This window comes from Diospyros lotus, chromosome 14 (genome assembly GCF_014633365.1).
Source record: "Diospyros lotus cultivar Yz01 chromosome 14, ASM1463336v1, whole genome shotgun sequence".
NCBI lineage: Eukaryota > Viridiplantae > Streptophyta > Magnoliopsida > Ericales > Ebenaceae > Diospyros > Diospyros lotus.
Genome location: NC_068351.1, coordinates 7,277,735 through 7,302,420, shown reverse-complemented (window position 1 = coordinate 7,302,420; position 24,686 = coordinate 7,277,735). Strand labels below are relative to the sequence as shown.

Here is a 24,686-nt window from a genome sequence, read left to right as displayed (position 1 = left end):
CTACTCCAGAATCCAGGGGCGCTGCTAGGGCCTCTGCAAGGGCAAGCCGAAAATGCAGCATTTGCAAAGAGACTGGACACACTCGTCGTCGGTGCCCTATACAATTGTCAATTCCAGGTGATGATAATATTATCAATGAAGAAAACAATCAATAGGCATTAACTCATTCAGGTATGATATAATGTTATCACAAATGTTATCACATATATTATCAATAGTTGTTAGATCGTTTGTGAAAAAAAAAAAACATGTTTTTTACTCGCAAAGTGTTAATGGAATTTTTTCTGACCATATATCTTTTGTGTTTCAGCAATGCTTAAAAATCACTGGCACGATACAAAAAGGATGACAACATCAATCAAATCTCTTTTTGTTGGGAGTTCAGTAATGAATATTATTTTTTACATTAATATTTGAAATTGGGATTTATTCATATTCGTAATCTTTCAGTTTCCTTCATCTAAACTCATAATTAATGATTAACAGCGCCCCGATCGGGCTTCATTTGCAGGGAGAGGAAGCGCCCCGATCGGGCTTCGATTGAAGACCCAAGGAAGCTCGATCGAGCTTCGTCTGGAAACGAAGCTCGATCGAGCTTCGTTTCCAGACGAAGCTCGATCGGAAGGGAGGGGGCTTCGTCTGCAACGAAGCCATTGACGAAGCCCGTCGGGCTTCTACCCAGCGGGCTTCGTCGCGAACGAAGCCCGACCGTGGGACTTCGTTCGCGACGAAGCCCGGTCGATCTCCATGGTCGCCGACGACGAAGCTTCGTCGGCGACCATTTCCAGCATCTAACTATTAAAATAAACATTTTCTTACCTTTTTAGCCAAGATGAGATCGATGTCGGCGGGTCAAGTGGCTCTTACAGCGGCGGCGGCGAGTGGCATCACGGCGGCGGCGGCGGCAAGTGGCTGTCACTGCGGCGGCGGGCGGTTGCTTTGTGAGGGAGATGAAGTGGGTGGGTGAAAGGAGTAATGGGGGGGGGTTGAGGGGTATTTTAGTATTTTACTTTTATTGTGTTTATTTATTTATTTATTTTATTTTTTTAAATAAATAATGGTCAAATCTGACAAAGTGGCTATTTCATGTAATTAGTTTGTTTGAAAGTACATAAACGTTTTTTTTTTAAAAATGGGATAAAAACGAATTTTACATTTAAATAGTGATTATTTTTTGCCATTTCCACTTTTTAAAAAGCAGATGGAAGGTACATTGAATTTAGTTTTGCCTTAAGAAAAGTCCATGCAATAATTTATCCTTTTGCCCTCGGGATGGAATGGGGCTGGGGCCAAGTCCAAAAGGGTATTTTGTTGGATTAGAAATTGTCTTTTTGGCCTCATTTCATGGTGACTTGACTTTCCATGCGCCTTGATCATCCTTCAAATTATGTTAGAAGGCATGATCATTTATTTCACTTAAACTCGTAGATTGAATAGCTTTGGGCTATCCAACATATCATTTGAATTCAGAATCTCCAACTAACATGGAAATAAATCTAACATTATATAGGAATTTTTTCATAAATAATAGTAATTCTGAAAGTAAAATAGGAATCATTAATAAAAGCAGAAGGTGTAAATAAAGCTGCTATTGCATGTTATAAAGCACATGCTAAGCCATGCTTCTGAATGCTCAGTTGCAAGAGCTAAACCAATCTCCATTGCATATTATGTGAAGGAAACCTAATATGTGTCAAAGTCTACTCTTAACTCTTGGACATTGCATCACTGTTGTTGATTAATTGAGCAAACACCCAGTAAATTCATGATTGATTATGTGCTTTCACAAAGGCACAAATAAAATAGATAGAGATCATAATATCTTCAATTTAAGAGAGATGAATAAATCTCTCTCTCTCTCTTCCACAAAATAAAATTTTTTATTTCACAAATCTTTACTGATTAGTACTGGCATATTCAGATTCCACAAACCATCTGTTAATTCTTTTTTGAGCAATTGATACCTGTAGATATTATGTTTAGGGGATGAGAGCTCTGTTCATAACTATAAATAAAATAAAATAAAAAGAAAGGAAGAAAAAAAAGAAGCAAAGAGCATAAAAGAAGTAACATTACCTGTTTGTCCCAATCAGTTTTAGAAGTGATTATGATGAGAACAATAGTTTGAACAAATGTGCCAAATAGCATGCCCATCCAGACCCCCTACACAAGTAGTTATCATGAGATATCAGTTTGCACATTCCAAGCATGTAAATTCCTAGGTCTTATAAAGGAGTTATGCAAGAGGGTGACTCTTGGTAGCAATAGTAATATTGTTCCTTTTCTGAACTCCAGGTTAAGGATTTAGATTGTAAAAATAGTCTTTTTGTCACAAAGTCAAGGAAATGTTGCATATAAATACGACCCTCACAAAGCATACAAATAACTTATGCATTGAAGATGCCTTTTGTTAAAGACTCGTGTATGCTTATCAAAGTAATGGGCCCATAGATGTATATTATTTTACCATACAACAATCCAAAGCTTTAATCAACCAGGTAGAGTTAGCCATATAAATTCTATACTTTCAATCATCTTTATCCATGATTATACGTAAAGGCAGAGCCAAGAAAATCTAGCGAAATTTATTAAAGAAAAAAATAAAAAATAATATAGTAATAGAAATATAGTGAAAGTTAACATAATTTATTCAATATTTTATAATAGTTCTTTGTAAGAATTTGAAATTGAATTATCAGAATTTATAATTTAAATTTACCAATTAATTTTTTTTTTAACTAAAGTAGTTAGACTTAGGTAAAAACTCAACCCAACATGATTGAGAGCCAGATAAAAATTTTAGGCCAGTGTAGACCTAAGTGAGTGGCAAGCCAAGGCCTTCATTGGACCTACATTGGCTCCGCCCCTAATTATATGTTATATAAGACCATTATATTTTATGTTATATGTTTAAAGTTCTTTAATCTTCTCACTTTAGAGTTGTGTCTATTAGTCTCTTCTTGTTCAAACCATCTTAACCATGATAATCACCAAGTTTTCTTTAATATTCTCTCTATCTTCTCACTTTGGAGATGTGTATACCAATTTTTTCTTGTCCAAACCATCTTAACCATGACTCCCCATCTTTTGTCATTTAGTATCTTGCGTTGGCATGAAGTAAACTAATAGAATAGAACTTCCAGCTTCAGCAACTACAAATACTATGCAGAAAACGAGCAATGAGCTCACTCACCTTGACTTGCAAATTGAACACATAACCAAGCACTGCTCCCACAGGAATTCCTATTAGGTAATAGCTTGCAATGTTAACATATGCAACCGTGCTCTGCCAGCCAGCCCCAACAGCAACACCTGTATAAGGAATTCCATCATCAGTTGCAGCAGTACTTCATTTAGTCATTTATCTTCGGCTTTAGAGGAAACATAAGCCTATTATGGATTCCCCTCATGTATGTATAGTGGATGAGAAAATAAGAAGAGGTGAGGCTTGCCTGAAAGAACTGGTTGGACACTGTTGAGAAGTATAGAACAGGCTAGGAGGGGTGATAATTCTGCGACTGCAGCCGCCACCTGGGGATCTTCAGTAAACACATATGCTAGACGCCCACGGAGGAACAAGAAGAAGGTGAATAAGATGAGGCCAATGCAAAATGATGTTAGGACTGTGTACACAATTGAGAACTTTGCAGCCTTTGAGCTTCCTCTTCCAAGTTCATTCGACACCCGCACACTAGAAGTTTTGGAAGAAAAATACAGCACGAGAATGAGTCACGTGCACAAATTTAAATGCATGAATTGAGAAGGACAATGCAATCTGTCTACTTCCGCGGCACGGTCATTGAATGACGTGAATACATAAAGACAACTGCTACAAGAGAGAAACAGTGACAGCCCAACAAGAGTACCTTGCTGTAGCCAAGAAGCCAAAAGATATCATCGTCTCCCAACCATTGATATTGAGGCTGCAAAAAGGAGTGTGTCTTGATCAATATAAAAATTTAGCCGCAAAAACAAAGGGGATAGGGAAAGGAAGCTAGGAAAGGCTGAAAAGTATTCTTACCAAATAGAGAGGGCGTCAATGGCCACCCGAGCATTCGTCATGTTTCCTGTTAAAAGGATGAGTACAGTATTGTACCAGAGTTCAAGACTGTCAAGGAACCCCTTTGTCAGTTAACAAGACAACTGGACAACTATAACTTCAACTGAGAATTGTTAACCGAAAAGAATATTGTTTCATAGTTGGATGAGCCTTTACCAGAGCATAACACCAGATGACAAAGAAAGCTTGAAGACCGGCCACAGATCCTTAAAAGCCAAGAATGAAAAACCCCTCCATGTTTCTGGGCAGCCTCCAGATATAACAAATGCTAGCTGACCCAGATTTGGAATCCAATATGCCAAAACTGTTGATATCAAGGCCCCAGAAAGTCCAAACTTGTATCTCACTGTCAAAAGCCATGAGAGGAAGATGTGAATTGAAAGCGAAAACGCTGCCAAGTATGCAATAACCATGTTCTTGCTCTGTGCTTGGAGGAACATTTGGCAGGTGTATGATGCAATGAAGGAGAACAGCGCCGGGATCAACCAGAGTGCAATTTTTCCTCCCATTTCTGAGATAGCTTCATCCTGGCCTAAGGCTTCCAAAATTGGTGTGGTAAAGATGAAGAGTGGAAGAAGAAAAACTGCACATATGGACAATACGATCCAAGATCTTTGAAGGTATACTCCAAGCATGTGGTATTGTTTTGCACCATATGCTTGCCCACACAGAGTCTCCAAAGCGCTGGCCATTCCGAGCTGGTAGTCACAAGATGGAAAATCAACCAAAAAAATTCAGAAACTTTTCATTTTTTTTCAATTTCTTACCATATTCATACAAGTAACCATCATTTTTTTTTTTTATTTCTAACACTCGATTTAAGTTCTATGTTCTTGAAGTCAAGGGGACCACACTTTGTTTGTTAAACACATAAGGTTAGGGGGAGCGACTGTGCTTTTGATTTACGTGGATGATATTATTATTATTAGTAATGATGAGAAGGAGGAAAAAGCTTTAAGGGAATGCTTGTCTAAAGAATTTGAGACTAAGGATCTAGTACAGTTAAGGTACTTTGTCCTAATAGAGATGGCACGATCAAGAAAATGAATTTTCATGTCATAGCAAAAATATATTCTTGACTTACTTAATGAGATTGGGCAAACAAGATGCAAGTTTGCGGACACGCCAATTGAGGTTAACCACAAGCTCGGTGAAGCCACTAATGATAAGTCAATAGATTGACGAATACATCAAAGGCTTGGGGGGAGACTAGGCTATTTATCACACACTCGACCAATGTAGTTAGTGTAGTTAATCAGTCTATCTACAATCCCATGAGAACAAATCTCTATATAGTTTATCACATCCTTCGGTACTTGACAACCCATATGGGTAGAGGAATTTTGTTCAAGAACGGTGCAAGTCTCAGTCTTAAAAGCTACACAGATGCCGACTATGCAGATTCCATAATTGATAGGAGATCAACTTCAAGTTACTGTACCTTTGTTGGAGGTAATTTGGTCACATAGAAGAGCAAGAAACAATCAGTAGTAGCCAAATCAAATGTGGGAGCTGAGTTTAGGTCTATGGCAATGGGTATTTGCGAGTGGCTTTGGCTCAAGATAATATTAGAAGATCTCAAGATTAAGTGGGAAGATTCTATAAAACTATATTGCGATAACAAGTCGGCCATTAGTATTGCTTACAATCCTATTCAACATGATCGGACAAAGCATGTAAAACTAGACCGATATTTTATAAAGGAAAAGCTCAATAGTGGATTAATTTGCATTCCGTATGTCTCATTCAAAGATCAACTTACTGATGTTTTCAATAAAGGGTTATCCAATCAAACATTCTAGAAAATTGTTGGCAAGCTGGGTTATCCAATCTAACTTGAGAGAGAGTGTCAAGATCTTATATATGATCAAAATCTAATATCCTTCTATTTTAGGGAATGCATAACTAGGAGACTATATATGCAGCTTCCAAATCTCTTTGTTTACTTCTTTGATTAAGATGATTGAAGATTTTTAGAAATTTTCAGATTTAGCAATATAATTAGATCCTCTATGTGTATATATACACAACACATGTCCATTTTTTTTATATAATACATCAATTGGGATATTCATCACACAAGATAATGTATGCGCAACTTTTTAGCATTTCATTTGATTTTATAACTATAGGCAATAATGAATGTTGTTATTTGGCTCATTAATGGATTTGAGTTCATGTAGTGTAGCCAACCCCATGTAATAATAGGATAAAGACTTTATATATTGTTGTTGTTGTCGGATCATGAATGGATTGAAAGATTGTCTTCTTTAATGCCAAGTTCATTAGTGGTAAAAAATGAGCCATAGAATTAGTTTGGTCTCGTGTTATGAATTCCTATCATATGAGCTCCCAATTCTCCAATATGTATTCCAGTGTTATGAATTCCTATCATATGAGCTCCCAATTTTTCAACATGTATCCCAATCCTAATACAGATCAATAGATATGACAATGGAGCCAAGTAAACAGGAAAACCAAGAACCCCACCTTATTTTTGCTACTCGCACTTTCAAAACAATCACACACAAAAAAAAAAAAATACTTAACAAAGAACAAATTTCTTGCAAAACAATTACAAACAAATAAAACCTTAACTAAAAAAACATAACGCAGTCCTAGGCAACTGATTTGCAATTTAGATTAATGTTACAATGACAAACAAGAGAGGCTAGGGTGGAACATATATACCAAGATGCCATTAGCAAATCTGAGGAAGACTGTGATGACCAGGGCATAGCCAGCAAGCTCTGTAGAGCCAATGTGTCCCACAAATGCCTGGCTGATGACATTCACACCAAAGGTCGAAAACCTGGTGAATATGGCTGGACCAGCCACCACCCACATTTTCTTGGTCTCTTTCCATAACTTGTCCTTGAATTTCTCCTCCCCATCACCTTCTCCTTTACCTCCCCTCAGTAGCTTCTCATTGATCATTTCATCCCCCATTCCTTCGAGCTATCTCAGTGTTCTTATTCTGTGATCAATCAATACGAGGAGAATCAGAGATCTAAAACAAAAAAGAATGATTTTGTAGCTTATTTCTGCACGAGGAAGATGTTGGTTGGGGGAAATAAATAGACAGAATGGTGCCCATCACCGATTAATTAGTTAACTGGGATTGTAATTGTGCAACAGATTTTGCTAATATTCCCAAGAAATAAGAACCCTTTGGTCGTAAATGCCTCACAGGTCATCATTCTCCATGAATGACAGTATGGAGACCGATTTGGGAAGGAGAGGAAAAATGAAGGCTTTTTCATTGATTAAAAAGCAAATGAAAGGAAAGAAATGAGAAAGCTTTTACTGATTGGTTCACGAAGTGTTTGGGAACAGCAAAAGAAAACGACAGCAATGCAGAAAAACTCCATTTGACCACGTGGAAGTTGTCTTTTTCTTCTATCTTTTTCTCAAGTGCTTTCTGGTCCTACCTGCCTGCTGGATTTTTATTCTTGGCTTCATGTTCTTCGTTTTTGTTCCTCACGTTGGTTAAGACCTCATCATGCTTGTGTCATTGATCAATTTACTTTCAAGTTTCAAACATTAGAACCAAAACTGATAAATCGTCGTCCCGGCCTGAAAACGAGAATGAATATTATAATTATAAAACAAACGGAAAGGAAGAAAGGGACATTCATGGAAGTGCCTGCAAGCCTCTAACCATCCATGCCCAAGGACCTGGATAATGAACCCATTTCCCTCAGTTTCTCAGCAACTTTGTAAGGGATAATAAGTTGAATGTCGCTGATGGCTGGACAAATCCAGCTCTAACAATCTAAAAGGCAAACCCCTTCTTGTATTAATTAATTCAATCGATCATTGAAGAGATTGAGTAAATTTTCTTTAAAACTTTAGCCACTGTTTCACCTTTTGAAGTTAGATGGTGATGACAAATAATAACATGAGTTGTAAAAGAATATGCAAAACTCGTAATAGTGGAGAGCAAAACTAACAAGAACATCAATTTTAGCCAAACTATATATCATACTCATTTAAGAGTTCCTATATACTAGCTATATCCCCTATAACTGTGACTGTGGCTGTGACCTTACGATGTATAACTTGCAGGCTTGATTTCCTGCCCGCGGAGGTGTCAAGCATACATATAATGTACAGAACCCCCCCTGAACACACATTTCAAAAAAATATACATATATTCTAATTACTAAAAATATATATTCTAAACTTTATAAAAATTAAATATATATTATATTTTATAAATATAGAGAACTACACATTTCTAACCATAAAGATATATAATATTTTAAAAAATATACAGGAAAAATATTTTCTGACTAGAAAAATATATTTTCTTAACTTTATACATAAACTAAATATATATATCTATAATTTTTTCAAAAATTATTTTATTTGATCACTATACAAATTAACAAAAAGTCGAACTAATTTTTTTTTTTCTCTTTTATAGTTTTAGTAAAAAAGTACTAAATATCGAGACCCCAGAAATAGAATGTAGATAAATCTTGTGAGATGTAAAAGTTTGACTGGTTTGACAGATAATGATATTTGCACAATCGTTTTGACAATCGATTGAACAATTCAATTTATTGCAATATTTTGGCATAAAAATATCATGATAAATTGATCCAGCCGATCAATAATTTGAATACCTACCCATTCTTCTCCATCCATTCTCTCTCTCTCCCTCTCTCTTACACACACACAGTCTCTTCACCCGCTGCTGCCTTTAGTATCTCCACCTATTATTGTCGTCGATTTCACCACCACCCGCCGCTTGCATACTCTTTGTCTCTCACTATCTCTCACACACAATCTCCTTCCCTTGTACCACCCGCCCCCCTAATTTTGGCCCCCCCACACACAATTATCACTAATACATAGATAGAATAATTTAATATTTTTTTAAATATTACTATAATATATTTTAATATCATATTTTTATTTATTAAGCAATGTTGAAAAAAAATTATAACTTAAGAATATTTTATAAAAGACAAGTTTGATCTATTACCCATATCGAGACTATGAGAGAGAGTGAGAGATAGAGAGTAAGTGAGGGGCGGGTAGAGGTGAAGTCGGCGACAACAATGGGGGGAGATGCTGACTGCAACAGCGAGGGAAGAGACTGTGTGTGTGTGTGCCAGAGAGAGGGAGTGAGAGACAAAGAGAGAATGAATGAGGAAGAATGAGTAGGTATTCAAATTATTGATTTTCGCGATAAATTGAATTGTTCAATCGATTGTTAAAACGATTGTGTAAATAGCATTACTTGTCAAACTAGCCAAACTTATACATATCGCAAGGTTTATCTGCATCTTATTTCTGGAGTCTTGATATTTAATACTCTTTTACCAAAACTAGAAAAGAGAGGAAAAAAAAATTAGTTCAACTCTTTGTTAATTTGTATAGTGATAAATTAAAATAACTTTTGAAAAAACTATATGTATATGTACTTAGTTTATGTATAAAGTTAAGAAAATATATTTCTCTAGTCAAAAATTCAAAAAATGTTTTTTCTGTATATTTTTTAAAATATTATATATCTTTATGGTTAAAAATGTGTAATTCTTTATATTTTTAAAATATAATATATATTTAGTTTCTATAAAGTTTAGAATATATATTTTTAGTAATTAAAATATATGTATAATTTTTAGAAATGTGTGTCGAGGGGGATATTCAATGGGATGGTATGCCGGGCAATGTTTGTACATATATAAATGCTTGACACATGTGCATTAGGTAATAAAAGAAATGTCCGATGCAAAAAGATCAAGATTGATATAATTTGTAGTTGTTCTAAATAGTAAGTTCTTAATTTTGAGAGAAAACATACAAAATAGTATATATAGGGTGGCTTCGAAACAACTTATGATATTACAACAAATAATTTATATAATTTTGTTTTTTTATATAAAATGATACATTTTATTTGTGACTAAAATTAAAAAAGAAATTCAGTGAAGGTTTGGCTAATAATGGAATAAGTAATATCATAATATATTTACATTAAAGTAAATTATAAGTATAAGAATATTTAAATAATACTATTTCTTTATATAAAGAAATAGTATAAAGATTGCTTTATATAAAGATCCCTTTATTTATATAAAGATTTGGGAAGGAAAGGAAAAATGAAGGCTTTTTCATTGTTTAAAAAGAAGTAGAGCGAATGAAAGGAAAGAAATGAGAAAGCTTTTACTGACTGGTTCACGTGGAAGTGTTAGGGGCCGATAAAGAAAACGACAGCAAAGAAGAAAAACTGTATTTGACCACGTGACGTGGAAGTTGTCTTTCCCTCCCATCTTTTTCTTAAACTATTTTTTTTTTTTTAATTACACACTATCACTCACGTCTCACCGAAATTCGTCTCACAATCATCACGTGAGAGACAAATCAAGAATATGTCTGGATAATTAGGATTTTATTTATTTTTTATTTTTTTAAAACTACATCCACTGACACTTACCAAGAATCACTCCTAAAAAAATACAAATTTTTACTTTTCTCAGAAATCGATCTTACATTAACAATCCAACACGACTTTACAACCACTCCTTTGCCACCCAACTATATCCCTAGGGTTTCTTTAAAGTGCTTTTTGGTCCTACATGTGAGAGAGAGAGAGAGTAGTAGACGAGAGATGAGCAAAAATGAACTTGACGATAACAATGGATCAAGATGTCAACGACAATTATGAGGAAGAGATTGTGTGTGTGAAAGAAAGAGAAAAAGAGAATAAATTAAGAAGAATGAGTAAGTATTTAAATTATTGATCTTTTAAGTTAATTTATTGTGATATTTTGGTGTTAAAATATTGTGATAAATTAAATTATTTAATTGATTGTTAAAACGATTGTCAAATAGTATTACTCATCAAACCAACTAAATTTTTACATTTCACAAGACTTCTCTGCATCATATTTTTGAAATCTCGATATTTAGTACTCCTTTACTAAAACTAAAAAAGAAAAAAAATAATTAAGCTCTTTGTTAATTTGTATAGTGATAAATTAAAATAACCTTTGAAAAAACTATATATATATATATACACGTATTTAGTTTATGTATAAAGTTAAGAGAATATATTTTTCTAGTCAAAAATTGTTTTTTCTGTATAATTTTTAAAATATTATATATCTTTATGGTTAAAAATGTGTAATTATTTATATTTTTAAAATATCATATATATTTAGTTTTTATAAAGTTTAGAATATATATTTTTAGTAATTAAAATATATGTATATGTTTTAGGTGTTCAGGGTGATGGTACAATCAGGGCCATCTATATATTATACACATGCACATTATATGGATGTTAAATAATGTTACACGTCTAGAATGCCTTACAAAAAGTCTTCTAGATAAGTCTCCCCCCCCCCCATCTTTCTCTCTTCTACAGAATAAAACTTTTTATCTCACAAATATTTACGGATTAGTACTGACATGTTCAGATTCCACAAACCATCTGTTAATTCTTTTTTGAGCAATTGATACCTGCAGATATTATACATAGGGGATTAGAGCTCTGTTCATAACTATAAATAAAATGAAAATAAAAAGAAAGGAATAAAAAGAAGGAAAGAGCATAGAAGAAGTAACATTACCTGTTTGTCCCAATCAGTTTTACAAGTGATTATAATGAGAATAACAGTTTGAACAAATGTGCCAAATAGCATGCCCATCCAGACTCCCTACATAAGTTGAAGTAGTTATCATGAGATGAGACATTAGTTTGCACATTTCAAGCATGTAAATTCTTAGGGTTTATAAAGAAGTTATGCAACAGGGTGAGGCTTGGTAGCAATAGTAATATTGTTCCTTTTGTGAAGTGAAGGTTAAGGATTTAGATTGTAAAAATAGTCTTTTAGTCAAAAAGTTAAAAAAATGTTGCATATAAATACGACCCTCACAAAGCATACAAATAACTTGTTCATTGAAGATGCCTTTTGTTAAAGGCTTGGTGTATGCTTATGAAAGTAATGGGCCCATAGATGTATCTTATTTTACAATAAAACAATCCAAAGCTTTAATCAACCAAGTAGAGTTAGTCATATAAATTTTATACTTTCAATCATCTTTATCCATGGTTATATATGAGCAAAATTTATTAAAAAAAATAATGTAGTGATATAAATATAGTGAAAGTAAACATAATTTATTCATTATCTTACAATAGTTCTTGACAAGGATTTGAAATTGAATTATCAGAATTTACAATTTTAATTTATTAATTTATTTTTTTTTACAACTGAAATAGTTAGATTTAAATAAAAACCCAGTCCAATATAAGTGAAAGCTTGTTAAAAATTTTATATCAGTGTAGGCCTTAGTGAGCGGCAAACCAAGGCCCTCACTGGGCCTACACTGGCTCCACCCTTGATTATATGTTATATAAGACCATTATATCTTATGTTATATGTTTAAGGTTCTCTCATCTTCTCACTTTCGAGATGTGCCTATCAATCTCTTCTTGTTCAAACTATCTTAACCATGATTGTCACCGAGTTTTTTTTAATCTCCTCTCTGTCTTCTCACTTTGCAGCTGTGTCTATCAATCTCTTCTTGTCCAAACCATCTTAACCATAATCTCACATCTTATCTTTAATTAGTGCCGCTTACCATCTTGCGTTGGCATAAAGTAAACCAATAGGATAGAACTTCCAGCTTCAGCAACTACAAATACTATGCAGAAAACGAGCAATGAGCTCACTCACCTTGACTTGCAAATTGAACACATAACCAAGCACTGCTCCCACAGGAATTCCTATTAGGTAATAGCTTGCAATGTTAACATATGCAACCGTGCTCTGCCAGCCAGCCCCAACAGCAACACCTGTATAAGGAATTCCATCAGTTGCAGCAGTAATTCATTTAGTCATTTATCTTCGGCTTTAGAGGAAACGACAGAAGCCTATTATGGATTCCCCTCATGTATGTATAGTGGATGAGAAAATAAGAAGAGGTGAGGCTTGCCTGAAAGAACTGGTTGGACACTGTTGAGAAGTATAGAACAGGCTAGGAGGGGTGATAATTCTGCGACTGCAGCCGCCACCTGGGGATCTTCAGTAAACACATATGCTAGACGCCCACGGAGGAACAAGAAGGTGGTGAATAAGATGAACCCAATGCAAAATGATGTTAGGACTGTGTACACAATTGAGAACTTTGCAGCCTTTGAGCTTCCTCTTCCAAGTTCATTCGACACCCGCACACTAGAAGTTTTGGAAGAAAAATACAGCACGAGAATGAGTCACGTGCACAAATTTAAATGCATGAATTGAGAAGGACAATGCAATCTGTCTACTTCCGCGGCGCGGTCATTGAATGACATGAATACATAAAGACAACTGCTACAAGAGAGAAACAGTGGCAGCCCAACAAGAGTACCTTGCTGCAGCGAAGAAACCAAAAGATATCATCGTCTCCCAACCAGTGATATTGAGGCTGCAAAAAGGAGTGTGTCTTGATCAATATAAAAATTTAGCCGCAAAAACAAAGGGGATAGGGAAAGGAAGCTAGGAAAGGCTGAAAAGTATTCTTACCAAATAGAGAGGGCGTCAATGGCCACCCGAGCATTCGTCATGTTTCCTGTTAAAAGGATGAGTACAGTATTGTACCAGAGTTCAAGACTGTCAAGGAACTCCTTTGTCAGTTAACAAGACAACTGGACAACTATAACTTCAATTGAGAATTGTTAACCGAAAAGAATATTGTTTCATAGTTGGATGAGCCTTTACCAGAGCATAACACCAGATGACAAAGAAAGCTTGAAGACCGGCCACAGATCCTTAAAAGCCAAGAATGAAAAACCCCTCCATGTTTCTGGGCAGCCTCCAGATATAACAAATGCTAGCTGACCCAGATTTGGAATCCAATATGCCAAAACTGTTGACATCAAGGCCCCAGAAAGTCCAAACTTGTATCTCACTGTCAAAAGCCATGAGAGGAAGATGTGAATTGAAAGCGAAAACGCTGCCAAGTATGTAATAATCATGTTCTTGCTCTGTGCTTGGAGGAACATTTGGCAGGTGAATGATGCAATGAAGGAGAACAGCGCCGGGATCAACCAGAGTGCAATTTTTCCTCCCATTTCTGAGATAGCTTCATCCTGGTCTAAGGCTTCCAAAATTGGTGTGGTAAAGATGAAGAGTGGAAGAAGAAAAACTGCACATATGGACAATACGATCCAAGATCTTTGAAGGTATACTCCAAGCATGTGGTATTGTTTTGCACCATATGCTTGCCCACACAGAGTCTCCAAAGCACTGGCCATTCCGAGCTGGTAGTCAAGATGGAAAATCAACCAAAAAAATTCAGAAACTTTTCATTTTTTTTTTTTTCAATTTCTTACCATATTCATACAACTAACCATCATTTTTTTTTTTTAATTTCTGACACTCAATTTAAGTTCTATGTTCTTGAAATCAAGGAGACCACACCTTATTTGTTAAACACACAAGGTCAAGGGGAGCGACTGTGTAATACCCTGAGTGCCCAAGATTAGGTCCAAAAAGGGACTCTAGAAAAGCTAGTATATATATTGATGATAGTAAGGAAAGAAACAATATCAGTTGGATACCTTTTGGACTGAATGTGGATAAAGAACTCTTGGATTAAGCGTATTTGTGCTAGGATAGCTCAATGATGGGTGACCCCTGGGAAGTTCGCATAAGCCAATTAGGGTAAGTTGATCCGGTCCTTCCTATTGTTCGATGCGAGATGTTACAAGTGATATCAGAGCAGACTCTTAGAGAAGGCGGTTCAATGAGGGTGGGGAGTGGCGCCGGGGCGGGAGGGCCTGAACAAGGAGCGCCTCTTGGCAGGCTTCTAGAATGGCAGCCCCCCAAAAGATAAAAGATCTGGGACCAGTTGTAAGGTCACATGACGAGGACGTCATGTGCTTAAGGGGGAGAATGTAATACCCCGAGAGCCCAATGTGAGGTTCAAGAAGGAACTCTAGAGAAGCTAATATATATATCGATGATAGTAAAGAAGGAAACAACACTAGCTAGATACCTTTTGAGTTGAATGTGGATAAAGAACTCTCGGGTTAAGTGTACTTGAGCTAGGGTAGCTCAATGATGGGTGACCCTTAAAAATTTCGCGTAGGCCCATCAGGGTAAATTGATCAGATCATTTTTATCGCTCGATGCAGGATGTTACAGACTGTGCTTTTGGTTTACGTGGACGTATTATTATTACTAGTAATGATGAGAAGGAGGAAAAAGCTCTAAGGGAATGCCTATCTAAGGAATTTGAGATTAAGGATCTGGGACAGTTAAGGTACTTCGTCCGAATAGAAGTGGTACGGTCAAGAGAATGAGTCTTCATGTCATAGCAAAAATATATTCTTGACTTACTTAATGAGACTAGGCAAACATGATGCAATCCCGCGGACACTCCAATTGAGGTTAACCACAAGCTCGGTGAAGCCACTGATGATAAGTCAATAGATTGAGGAATGCATCAAAGGGTTGGGGGGAGACTAAGCTATTTATCACACACTTAACTAGACAAAGCCTATGCAGTTAGTGTAGTTAGTCAGTTCATGCACAATTCCAAGAGGACAAATCTCTATGCAGGTTATCACATCCTTTGGTACTTGACAACCCATATGGGTAAAGGAATTCTGCTCAAGAAGGGTACAAGTCTCAGTCTTGAAGTCTACACAAATGCCGACTATGCAGGTTCCATAATTGATAGGAGATCAACTTCGGGTTGTTGCACCTTTGTTGGAGGCAATTTGATCACATAAAGGAGCAAGAAACAACCAGTAGTAGCCAAATCAAGTGTGGGAGCTGAGTTCAGGTCTATGGCAGTGGGTATTTGCGGGTTCCTTTGGCTCAAGATAATATTGGAAGATCTCAGGATTAAGTGTGTTGGGTTTGTGTTTCCTAATGAGACCCAAGGCGATGACGATGGTTCGGGTTAGTTTCATAGACTTCGACACGGGATTGAAGCGATAGTTCAACACTTTTATTAGCAGCCCAAATAGAAATCGGGCCGTAAGCCCTTAACCCTCTCTTTGGAGGAGAAATGGGCCTTGGAACATTTGCTCAAGAGAGAGGGAAACCCACAAGGCCCAAGTCCTTAAACCCATTACCCTTTTCCCTAAGGTTCCCATATATAAGGGATTTGTTCTCTTTTTGTGCCATGTGTGTGGCGGCCGATTGTGTTCTCCACTTCCCCTCTTCTTAGCTGATTATGCCTTGCCTCATTCCTTATATGGTCGATCCTTCGTGGGTTTGCTTTCCTTCTTAGTCTGGCGATCCCTTCCTTGCTGGGTGCTACACTTTCCTTGTGTGTTGTGGCTGTTCGTCAATAGCGTTTGGGACGCCTATTTATTCCAAGTTGTTGTCTTCTCTTTGGTAAGTGTTCTCAGCCATTGTTAAACCCATATCTTTGTGATTTCACTCTCTGTTTCTTGGTGGATCCTACTGTGTGTGGAAGCTTGTGTGACTTGGGTGAGGGGTGTTGATCAACCGAAAGGCTGGGAGGTTTGAGAGTTTCGGTTCTTGGGGGGTTTAGGCTCCTTTGTGGTTTGGTGTCCCTATTCTTGGAGTTACCTAAGTGGTGTTGACCAATCCAGAACTGAGCCTTGATCCATTATCTTCATGACTGCCATTCATTGGTTGAAACAGGGAGTTTACTTCGTGTTCTTGTTGTTGTTGTTATCATTTTATCTTTGGTTTTGGTTTTGTGCACTAATATGTTTTGTAGGTGCTTCTGCCCCAACAAAGTGGAAAGGTCTTATGAAACTATATTGCGATAATAAGTCAACCATTAGCATTGCGCTCACAATTTTATTCAACATGATCGGACAAAGCATGTAAAACTAGATTGACATTTTATAAAAGGAAAATCTCAACAGTGGATTAATTTGCACTTCGTATGTTTCATCCAAGGATCAGTTTATTGATGTTCTCAATAAGGGGTTATCCAATCAAACATTCCAGAAGATTGTTGGCAAGCTAGGTTATCCAATCCAACTTGAGAGAGAGTGTCAAGATCTAATATCTGATCAAGATCTAATATCCTCCTATTTTAGAGAATGCATAGCTAGGAGACTATGCAGCTTCCAAATCTCTTTCTTTACTCCTTTGATTAAGATGATTGAAGATTCTTAGAAATTTTCAGATTTAGCAATGTAATTTGATCCTCTATGTGTATGTATATATACACAACACGTGTCCAATTTTTTACATAATACATCAATTGAGACATTCATCACACAAGATAATGTATCCGCAACTTTTTAGCATTTCATTTGATTTTATAACTATAGGCAATAATGAATGTTGTTATTTGGCTCATGAATGGATTTGAGTTCATGTAGTGTAGCTAACCCCATGTAATAATAGGATAAAGACTTGATATATTGTTGTTGTCGTCTTCTTTTATGCCAAGTTTATTAGTGGTAAAAAATGGGCCATAGAACTAATTCGGTTTCGTGTTATGAATTCCTATCATATGAGCTCCCAATTCTCCGGCATTTATGCCAATCCTAATACAGATCAATAGATATGACAATGGAGCCAAGTAAACAAAAAAACTAAGAACCCCGCCTTATTTTTGCTACTCACAACTTGCAAAACAATTACAAAAAAAAAAAAAAAACTTAACTAAAAACAAATTTCTTGCAAAACAATTACAAACAAATAAAACCTTAACTAAAAAACATAACGCAGTCCTTGGCAACTGATTTGCAATTTAGATTAATGTTACAATGACAAACAAGAGAGGCTAGGGTGGAACATATATACCAAGATGCCACTAGCAAATCTGAGGAAGACTGTGACGACCAGGGCATAGCCAGCAAGCTCTGTGGAGCCAATGTGTCCCACAAATGCCTGGCTGATGACATTCACACCAAAGGTCGAAAACCTGGTGAATATGGCTGGACCAGCCACCACCCACATTTTCTTGGTCTCTTTCCATAACTTGTCCTTGAATTTCTCCTCCCCATCACCTTCTCCTTTACCTCCCCTCAGTAGCTTCTCATTGATCATTTCATCCCCCATTCCTTCGAGCTATCTCAGTGTTCTTATTCTGCGATCAATCAATACGAGGAGAATCAGAGATCTAAAACCAAAAAAGAATGATTTTGTAGCTTATTTCTGCACGAGGAAGATGTTGGTTGGGGGAAATAAATAGACAGAATGGTGCCCATCACCGATTAATTAGTTAACTGGGATTGTAATTGTGAAACAGGTTTTGTTAATATTCCCAAGAAATAAGAACCCTTTGGTCGTAAATGCCTCACAGATCATCATTCTCCATGAATGACAGTATGGAGACCGATTTGGGAAGGAGAGGACAAATGAAGGCTTTTTCATTGCTTAAAAAGCAAATGAAAGGAAAGAAATGAGAAAGCTTTTACTGATTGGTTCACGAAGTGTTTGGGAACAGCAAAAGAAAACGACAGCAATGCAGAAAAACTCCATTTGACCACGTGGAAGTTGTCTTTTTCTTCCATCTTTTTCTTAGTGCTTTCTGGTCCTGCCTGCCTGCTGGATTTTTATTCTTGGCAATAGATTTTATTATTGTTTGTTTACTGTTTGTTGCTCCGTACACTTTGTACCAGTCTAAATCTATTACTTGGCTTCATTTTCTTTCGTTTTTGTTCCTCACGTTGGTTAAGACCTCATCATGCTTGTGTCATTGATCAATTTACTTTCAAGTTTCAAACATTAGAACCAAAACTGATAAATCGTCGTCCCGGCCTGAAAACGAGAATGAATATTTTAATTATAAAACAAACGGAAAGGAAGAAAGGGACATTCATGGAAGTGCCTGCAAGCCTCTAACCATCCATGCCCAAGGACCTGGATAATGAACCCATTTCCCTCAGTTTCTCAGCAACTTTGTAAGGGATAAGTTGAATGTCGCTGATGGCTGGACAAATCCAGCTCTAACAATCTAAAAGGTAAACCCCTTCTTGTATTAATTAATTCAATCGATCATTGAAGAGATTGAGTAAATTTTCTTTAAACTTTGGCCACTGTTTCACCTTTTGAAGTTAGATGGTGATGACAAATAATAAGATGAGTTGTAAAAGAATATGCAAAACTCGTAACAGTGGAGAGCAAAACTAACCAGAACATCAATTTTAGCCAAGTTATATATCATACTCATTTAAGAGTTCCTACTAGCTATATCCCCTATAACTGTGACTCTGACCTTGCATGTGACTTAAGAAAGGAAGCACTTACATGTTGGGTTTAAAAGCGTTGGCAAAATTGAAAACTTTGTGTGGGTAACTTGTGTTTTTGCGTTGGCAGATCTTAAATTTCCTCTGTATAGAAGAGAGAGAGAGAGAGAGGGCATACAAAAGAGCATGTATAACTTGCAGTCTTGATCTCCTGCCCGACGCGTACGTGTCAAGCATATATATAAGAGTGCGATTTTATTCACCCCTTTAACGGGGTGACTTTACCCCCCCGTTAGTTTTGCGGGGGGGGGGGGGGGGGGGGGGGGGGGGGGGGGGGTAAAAAGGTCATTTCCAGTTCAGACGCTTCGAAGCGTCGCAGCGGCGAGGCGGAAGGCGGTCAGGCGCGGGGGAAAAGAGAGCAAGTGGGGGATAGACTCTAAAAATTGATTTGATCAATAGCTTCTCAAGTGCCGCCGACTTCAAAAAAAATAAAAAAGAAGAATAGAAAAGAGAAGGATGGGGGGGGGGGGGGGGGGGGTCCGGGTCAGGCAAAAGGAGTCAAAGATATTTTTGGAAGAGTGGGGCAGAGCCATCATGTCATGTCATATCAGGGGGTCCAGCTAAGGCAAAAATAGTCAAAGATACTTTTGGAAGGTAAGACAGAGCCGTCATATCATGTCATATCATGTCATGTCAATAATTTTTTAAGAATATAAATATCGGATTGGCTTCACCTTCACTCGCCTAGAAATATCAAAAGGACCAGCTCGGCTCGGCCCGAGTCAGTCCACGAGCTTTTTAAAAAGGTTGGCCCGGGTCCAGATCCTTTTGCCATGGATAGGGCCCGGCTTGGCCCACGGCCCCCCTACAAAGGGGCCGGGTCAGTCCGTGGGCTAGAGGGTCGGGCCTTTAGCCAACGGGGCCTAGCGGGTCGGACCTGACCCTTTTTTCTTTTTTTAAAATATTTTTTTTAAATAATACATATAATATATACATATATAAATATCAAAATAATACAAATATAAAAATTAATTTTTTTCTTTTTAAAATATTTTTTATCTTAATTCTTAAATTTTAAATATTATTTCATCATTTTATATTTCAAAATTTTATATGCCTTATAAATTTTATTGTGAATTGATATGAAAAATAATGTACATATAAAAAGAAGAATCTTTATTTATAATTTAAATATATAAAAAATTTAACTTAAAAATTTTAAATAAATTGATAGTTATTATTTATATATATTGTGAAATTAAATTTTTTAGTATCCAATATCAATAATTATTAAAGAATAACAAAATTAAAAAAAAAATGAGTAAGGGCCTAACTGATTGGCCCATAAGGGCCTCATGGGCCTGGCCCAATGGGTCACGGGCCGGGCCGGGCCGTGGGCCCAATTTCTTTGGCTCGGCCTGACCCCTTTTGAACAGTAATGGGCTAGGCAGCCCGCGCTTCTACACCCGCCCCTCACCTACTCTTCATCTCCCAGAGTCTCGATACAAGCAATAGATTAAATTTGTCTTTTATAAAATATTCCTAAATTGTAATTTTTTTATAACATTATTAAATAAATAAAAATATGATATTAAAATATATTATAATCAAGGTTGTTAAAATCGGGATTTTAAGTGGGATCGACAAAGGGTCCATAAAATCGGATCGTAAAATCGAATCGTAAAATCGTAAGATTTTAGAGATAATTAAAAATATCCTTTAATTTTTGTAAATATATGTTTATAATAATATAATTTTGTAGAAAATGAATTAATATTATTTAATAACTTGATTATTCCTTATTATAATTCAAAAAATGATACTTCCCAAATATAGCTCAAAAACTAGCAGGTTGGTATAGGCAATTTAGAGGCAAAATATAGGTAATTTAGAGGTAAAATATAGTTTAAAATTCTTTAGAGTATGCTTCCAATGTCTTCCATTAGATTTAGATTGTAATTTTTTCTTAATTTAACATTAATTAAATCAAGTAATATCTCAATTTGGGGTTGGGTGGTCCATTAATTAATTACATGTTTGTCTTGATTTATTTATGCAATCAATGTTAAATCAAGTAAAAATTATAATTTAAATCAAGTAAATTGGAACTTATGCAATTAATGTTAGATGCTATGTGACATTGGAATTTATGTAATCAATGTTAAATCAAGTTCCAATTTAGAGGTAAAATATAACAATTCATTGCATAAGTTCCAATGTCAGATGCTATGTGACATTGAGACGTTGGAAGCATTCTCTAAATTACAATTTAAATCAATAGAGGTCTTTGAATCGTAAAATCGTTTGGGGATCTCTGAAGCGTAAAATCGTAAAATCGTACATGTAAAATCGAGATTTTATAGGATTTTATTCCAAATTAGATTTTACATGGGATTTGAATCGTTTGGGGGTCTTCGAATCGTAAAATCGTAAAATCGTACGCATAAAATCGGGATTTTAATAACAATGATTATAATAATATTTAAAAAAATTAAATTATCTTATCTATGTATGAGGGATAATTGTGTGTGCGGGGTGAAATTGGGGAGGGGTGATAAGTCTTGTGAGATGTAAAAGTTTGGCTAGTTTGATAGGTGATGTTATTTGCACAATCATTTTGACTATGTGTATGTGTGTGTGAGAGAGAGAGTGAATGAGAAAGAATGAGTAATTATTGATTCTCGCGATAAATTGAATTGTTCAATCGATTGTCAAAATGATTGTGCAAATAGTATTACCCGTTAAACTAACCAAACTTATACATATTGCAAGGTTTATCTGCATCTTATTTCTAGAGTCTCGATATTTAGTACTCTTTTACCAAAATTAGAAAAGAGAAACAAAAAAAAAAATTTGGTTCGACTATTTGTTAATTTGTATAGTGATAAATTAAAATAACTTTTAAAAAAACTATATATATATGTACTTAGTTTATGTATAAAGTTAAGAAAATATATTGTTCTAGTCAAAAATTATTTTTTCTGTATATTTTTTAAAATATAATATATATTTAGTTTTTATATAGTTTAGAATATATATTTTTAATAATTAATATATATATATATATATATATATATTAGAAATGTGTGTTGAGGGGGAAAGGGGCTATTGAGGGGGATGGTACACCCAAAAGCGTTTGTATATTATATCTGCTTGACATGTCTACATCAGGTAATATAAGAAATGTTCAATACGATCAAGAGATCAAGACTGATATAATTTATAGTTGTTTTAAATAATGAGTTTTCAATTATGAGAGAAAACATACAAAATAGTATATATAAGGTGGCGTTGAAACGATTTATATGATGTTACAATAGATAATTTATATAATTTTGTTTTTTTTTGTATAAAATGATACATTTTATTTGTGACTAAAATTAAAAAAGAAATTCAGTGAAGGCTTGGCTAATAATGGAATAAGTAATATCATAATATATTTACATTAAAGTAAATTATAAGTATAAGAATATTTAAATAATACTATTTTTTTATATAAAGAAATAGTATAAAGATTCCTTTATATAAAGATTTGGGAAGGAGAGGAAAAAGGAAGGCTTTTTCATTGTTTAAAAAGTAGAGCAGACGAAAGGAAAGAACTGACAGCAAAGAAGAAAAACTGAATTTGACCACGTGACGTGGAAGTTGTCTTTTCTTCCTTCTTTTTCTTAAAGTGCTTTCTGGTCCTGCCCATGAGAGAGAGTGAGAGACAGAGTGGGCGAGGGAGGGATGAAGGTGAACCCAGCAAAATAACAATGGATGGAAATGCCAGTGGCAATAATGGTGTGAAAAGAGAGAATAATGAGGAAGAATGAGCAGATATTTAAATTATTGGTCCTCTGAGTCAATTTATTCTGATATTTTGGTGTAAAAAATATTATGATAAATTAAATTATTTAATTCATTGTTAAAATAATTGTGTAAATAGTATTACTTGTCAAATTAATTAAATTTTTACATCTTGCAAGACTTATTTGCATCTTACTTCTAGAATTTCGATATTTAGTACTCCTTTATCAAAACTAAAAAAAAAAAAAAAAATAGTTCAGCTCTTTTGTTAATTTATATAAAATTAAAATATTTTTTAAAAAAACTATATATATATGTATTTAGTTTATGTATAAAGTTAAGAAAATATATTATTCTAGTCAAAAATTATTTTTTCTGTATATTTTTTAAAATATTATATATCTTTATGGTTAAAAATGTGTAATTTTTTATATTTTTAAAATATAGTATATATTTAGTTTTTAGAAAGTTTAGAATATATATTTTTAATAATTAAAATATATGTATATTTCTTAGGAATACGTGTTCAGGAAGGGGGCGGTTGTTCAAGGTGATGGAGAGTTGTTTCCGTCAAATAAGATAATAAATGTCTGACGCGAATATAATTTGTAATATAATTGTTCTCATAACTGTCTTACACAGATAAGACATACAAAATAAAATATATACGGGAGTCGTTGTACAGGGCTCGATGAGCCTATCGAGCGACTCACAGAAAGGGGATAAAAGAATAATTTTACCCTTGCCCATTTTGCAAATTTATAAAGCGGGCCATTACGCCCCCTCACCCCCTGCTCTGTGCGTCTCCCCTGCCATGGGTGCCTCCTCGCCTCGCCGTCACATCTCGCCTTTGTCATTTCTTTGCCATCGCCACCTCGCGTAGTCGACAGTCGCTGCATCGACCATCGGCGAGGCGAGGCAGCAATGGCAAAGAGACAACGATAGCGAGGCACGACGGCGGCCATGGAAGGGGAGATGCATAGAGCAGGAGGGAAATCCATGGAGGGGAAAGGGTGAGAGCAAATGTGGGGGTAAAATTGTCTTTTTACCCCCTTTTGATAACCCTGTCAGTAAGCCCGTCGGGCTTTCTAGCATTTTCCTATATAGGGTGGCTTTGAAACGGCTTATGATTTTACAACAGATAATTTATATAATTTTGTTTTTTTTATATAAAATGATACATTTTATTTGTGACTAGAATTAAAAAAGAAATTCAGTGAAGGTTTGGCTAATAATGGAATAAGTAATATCATAATATATTTACATTAAAGTAAATTATACGTATAAGAATATTTAAATAATACTATTTCTTTATATATAAAGAAATAGTATAAAGATTGCTTTTTATAAAGATTCCTTTATATATAGACTGCTTTTAAAAATGCCATTTTTATTAAATTATGCATAGATTAAATTATGTCATATGAGTCCCTTGCCTTCCATGTCCTGCATTGCCTGGTGAGGTTCCCATTGCATGCCACGACTAGTCTTTATTTGGGAACAAAAAATAATAAATAATTTAAAATACGGTAAAAGGTTAATGTCTTTTTAGTAATCAACCTTTATGAATAAATAAAAACTTAGTATAAAAATTCTCCTCGGTTGGATCCAAGGGATAGCAATTGCTCAGCTGGGACCAGTAAGCGTCTAGGGAGCACAATCATGGCCACAACTTTCTTCACCAACTTGTTACCAATAATC

The 24,686-nt window shown here is 35.4% G+C and overlaps 2 protein-coding genes across 6 annotated transcripts; both read right to left on the bottom strand.

Annotated features, from left to right (window-relative positions):
• Nucleotides 1-1,189: 1,189 nt before the first annotated feature.
• LOC127789789 (protein DETOXIFICATION 21-like) lies at nucleotides 1,190-19,497 on the bottom strand. 4 transcript variants are annotated; one of them, XM_052318782.1, is made up of 9 exons: nucleotides 19,375-19,497; nucleotides 6,752-7,037; nucleotides 4,217-4,758; nucleotides 4,022-4,108; nucleotides 3,867-3,923; nucleotides 3,453-3,691; nucleotides 3,194-3,312; nucleotides 2,077-2,163; nucleotides 1,190-1,964 (listed from the first exon to the last, which is right to left on the bottom strand). In XM_052318782.1, the coding sequence occupies exons 2-9, from the start codon at nucleotides 7,007-7,009 to the stop codon at nucleotides 1,896-1,898; spliced, it is 1,458 nt and encodes a 485-aa protein (XP_052174742.1). In that variant the 5' UTR covers nucleotides 7,010-7,037; nucleotides 19,375-19,497; the 3' UTR covers nucleotides 1,190-1,895. The 4 variants fall into 4 exon arrangements, with proteins under 4 accessions (XP_052174742.1, XP_052174743.1, XP_052174741.1 ...); XM_052318783.1 differs by lacking the exon at nucleotides 19,375-19,497 and adding an exon at nucleotides 18,219-18,352; XM_052318781.1 differs by lacking the exon at nucleotides 19,375-19,497 and adding an exon at nucleotides 7,161-7,328.
• Nucleotides 11,309-19,497, bottom strand: LOC127789788 (protein DETOXIFICATION 21-like). Of its 2 annotated transcripts, none has more exons than XM_052318779.1 (9): nucleotides 19,375-19,497; nucleotides 17,809-18,094; nucleotides 13,783-14,324; nucleotides 13,588-13,674; nucleotides 13,433-13,489; nucleotides 13,019-13,257; nucleotides 12,760-12,878; nucleotides 11,650-11,736; nucleotides 11,309-11,539 (listed from the first exon to the last, which is right to left on the bottom strand). In XM_052318779.1, the coding sequence occupies exons 2-9, from the start codon at nucleotides 18,064-18,066 to the stop codon at nucleotides 11,471-11,473; spliced, it is 1,458 nt and encodes a 485-aa protein (XP_052174739.1). In that variant the 5' UTR covers nucleotides 18,067-18,094; nucleotides 19,375-19,497; the 3' UTR covers nucleotides 11,309-11,470. The 2 variants fall into 2 exon arrangements, with proteins under 2 accessions (XP_052174739.1, XP_052174738.1); XM_052318778.1 differs by having other exon boundaries at nucleotides 19,258-19,402.
• Nucleotides 19,498-24,686: the final 5,189 nt, after the last annotated feature.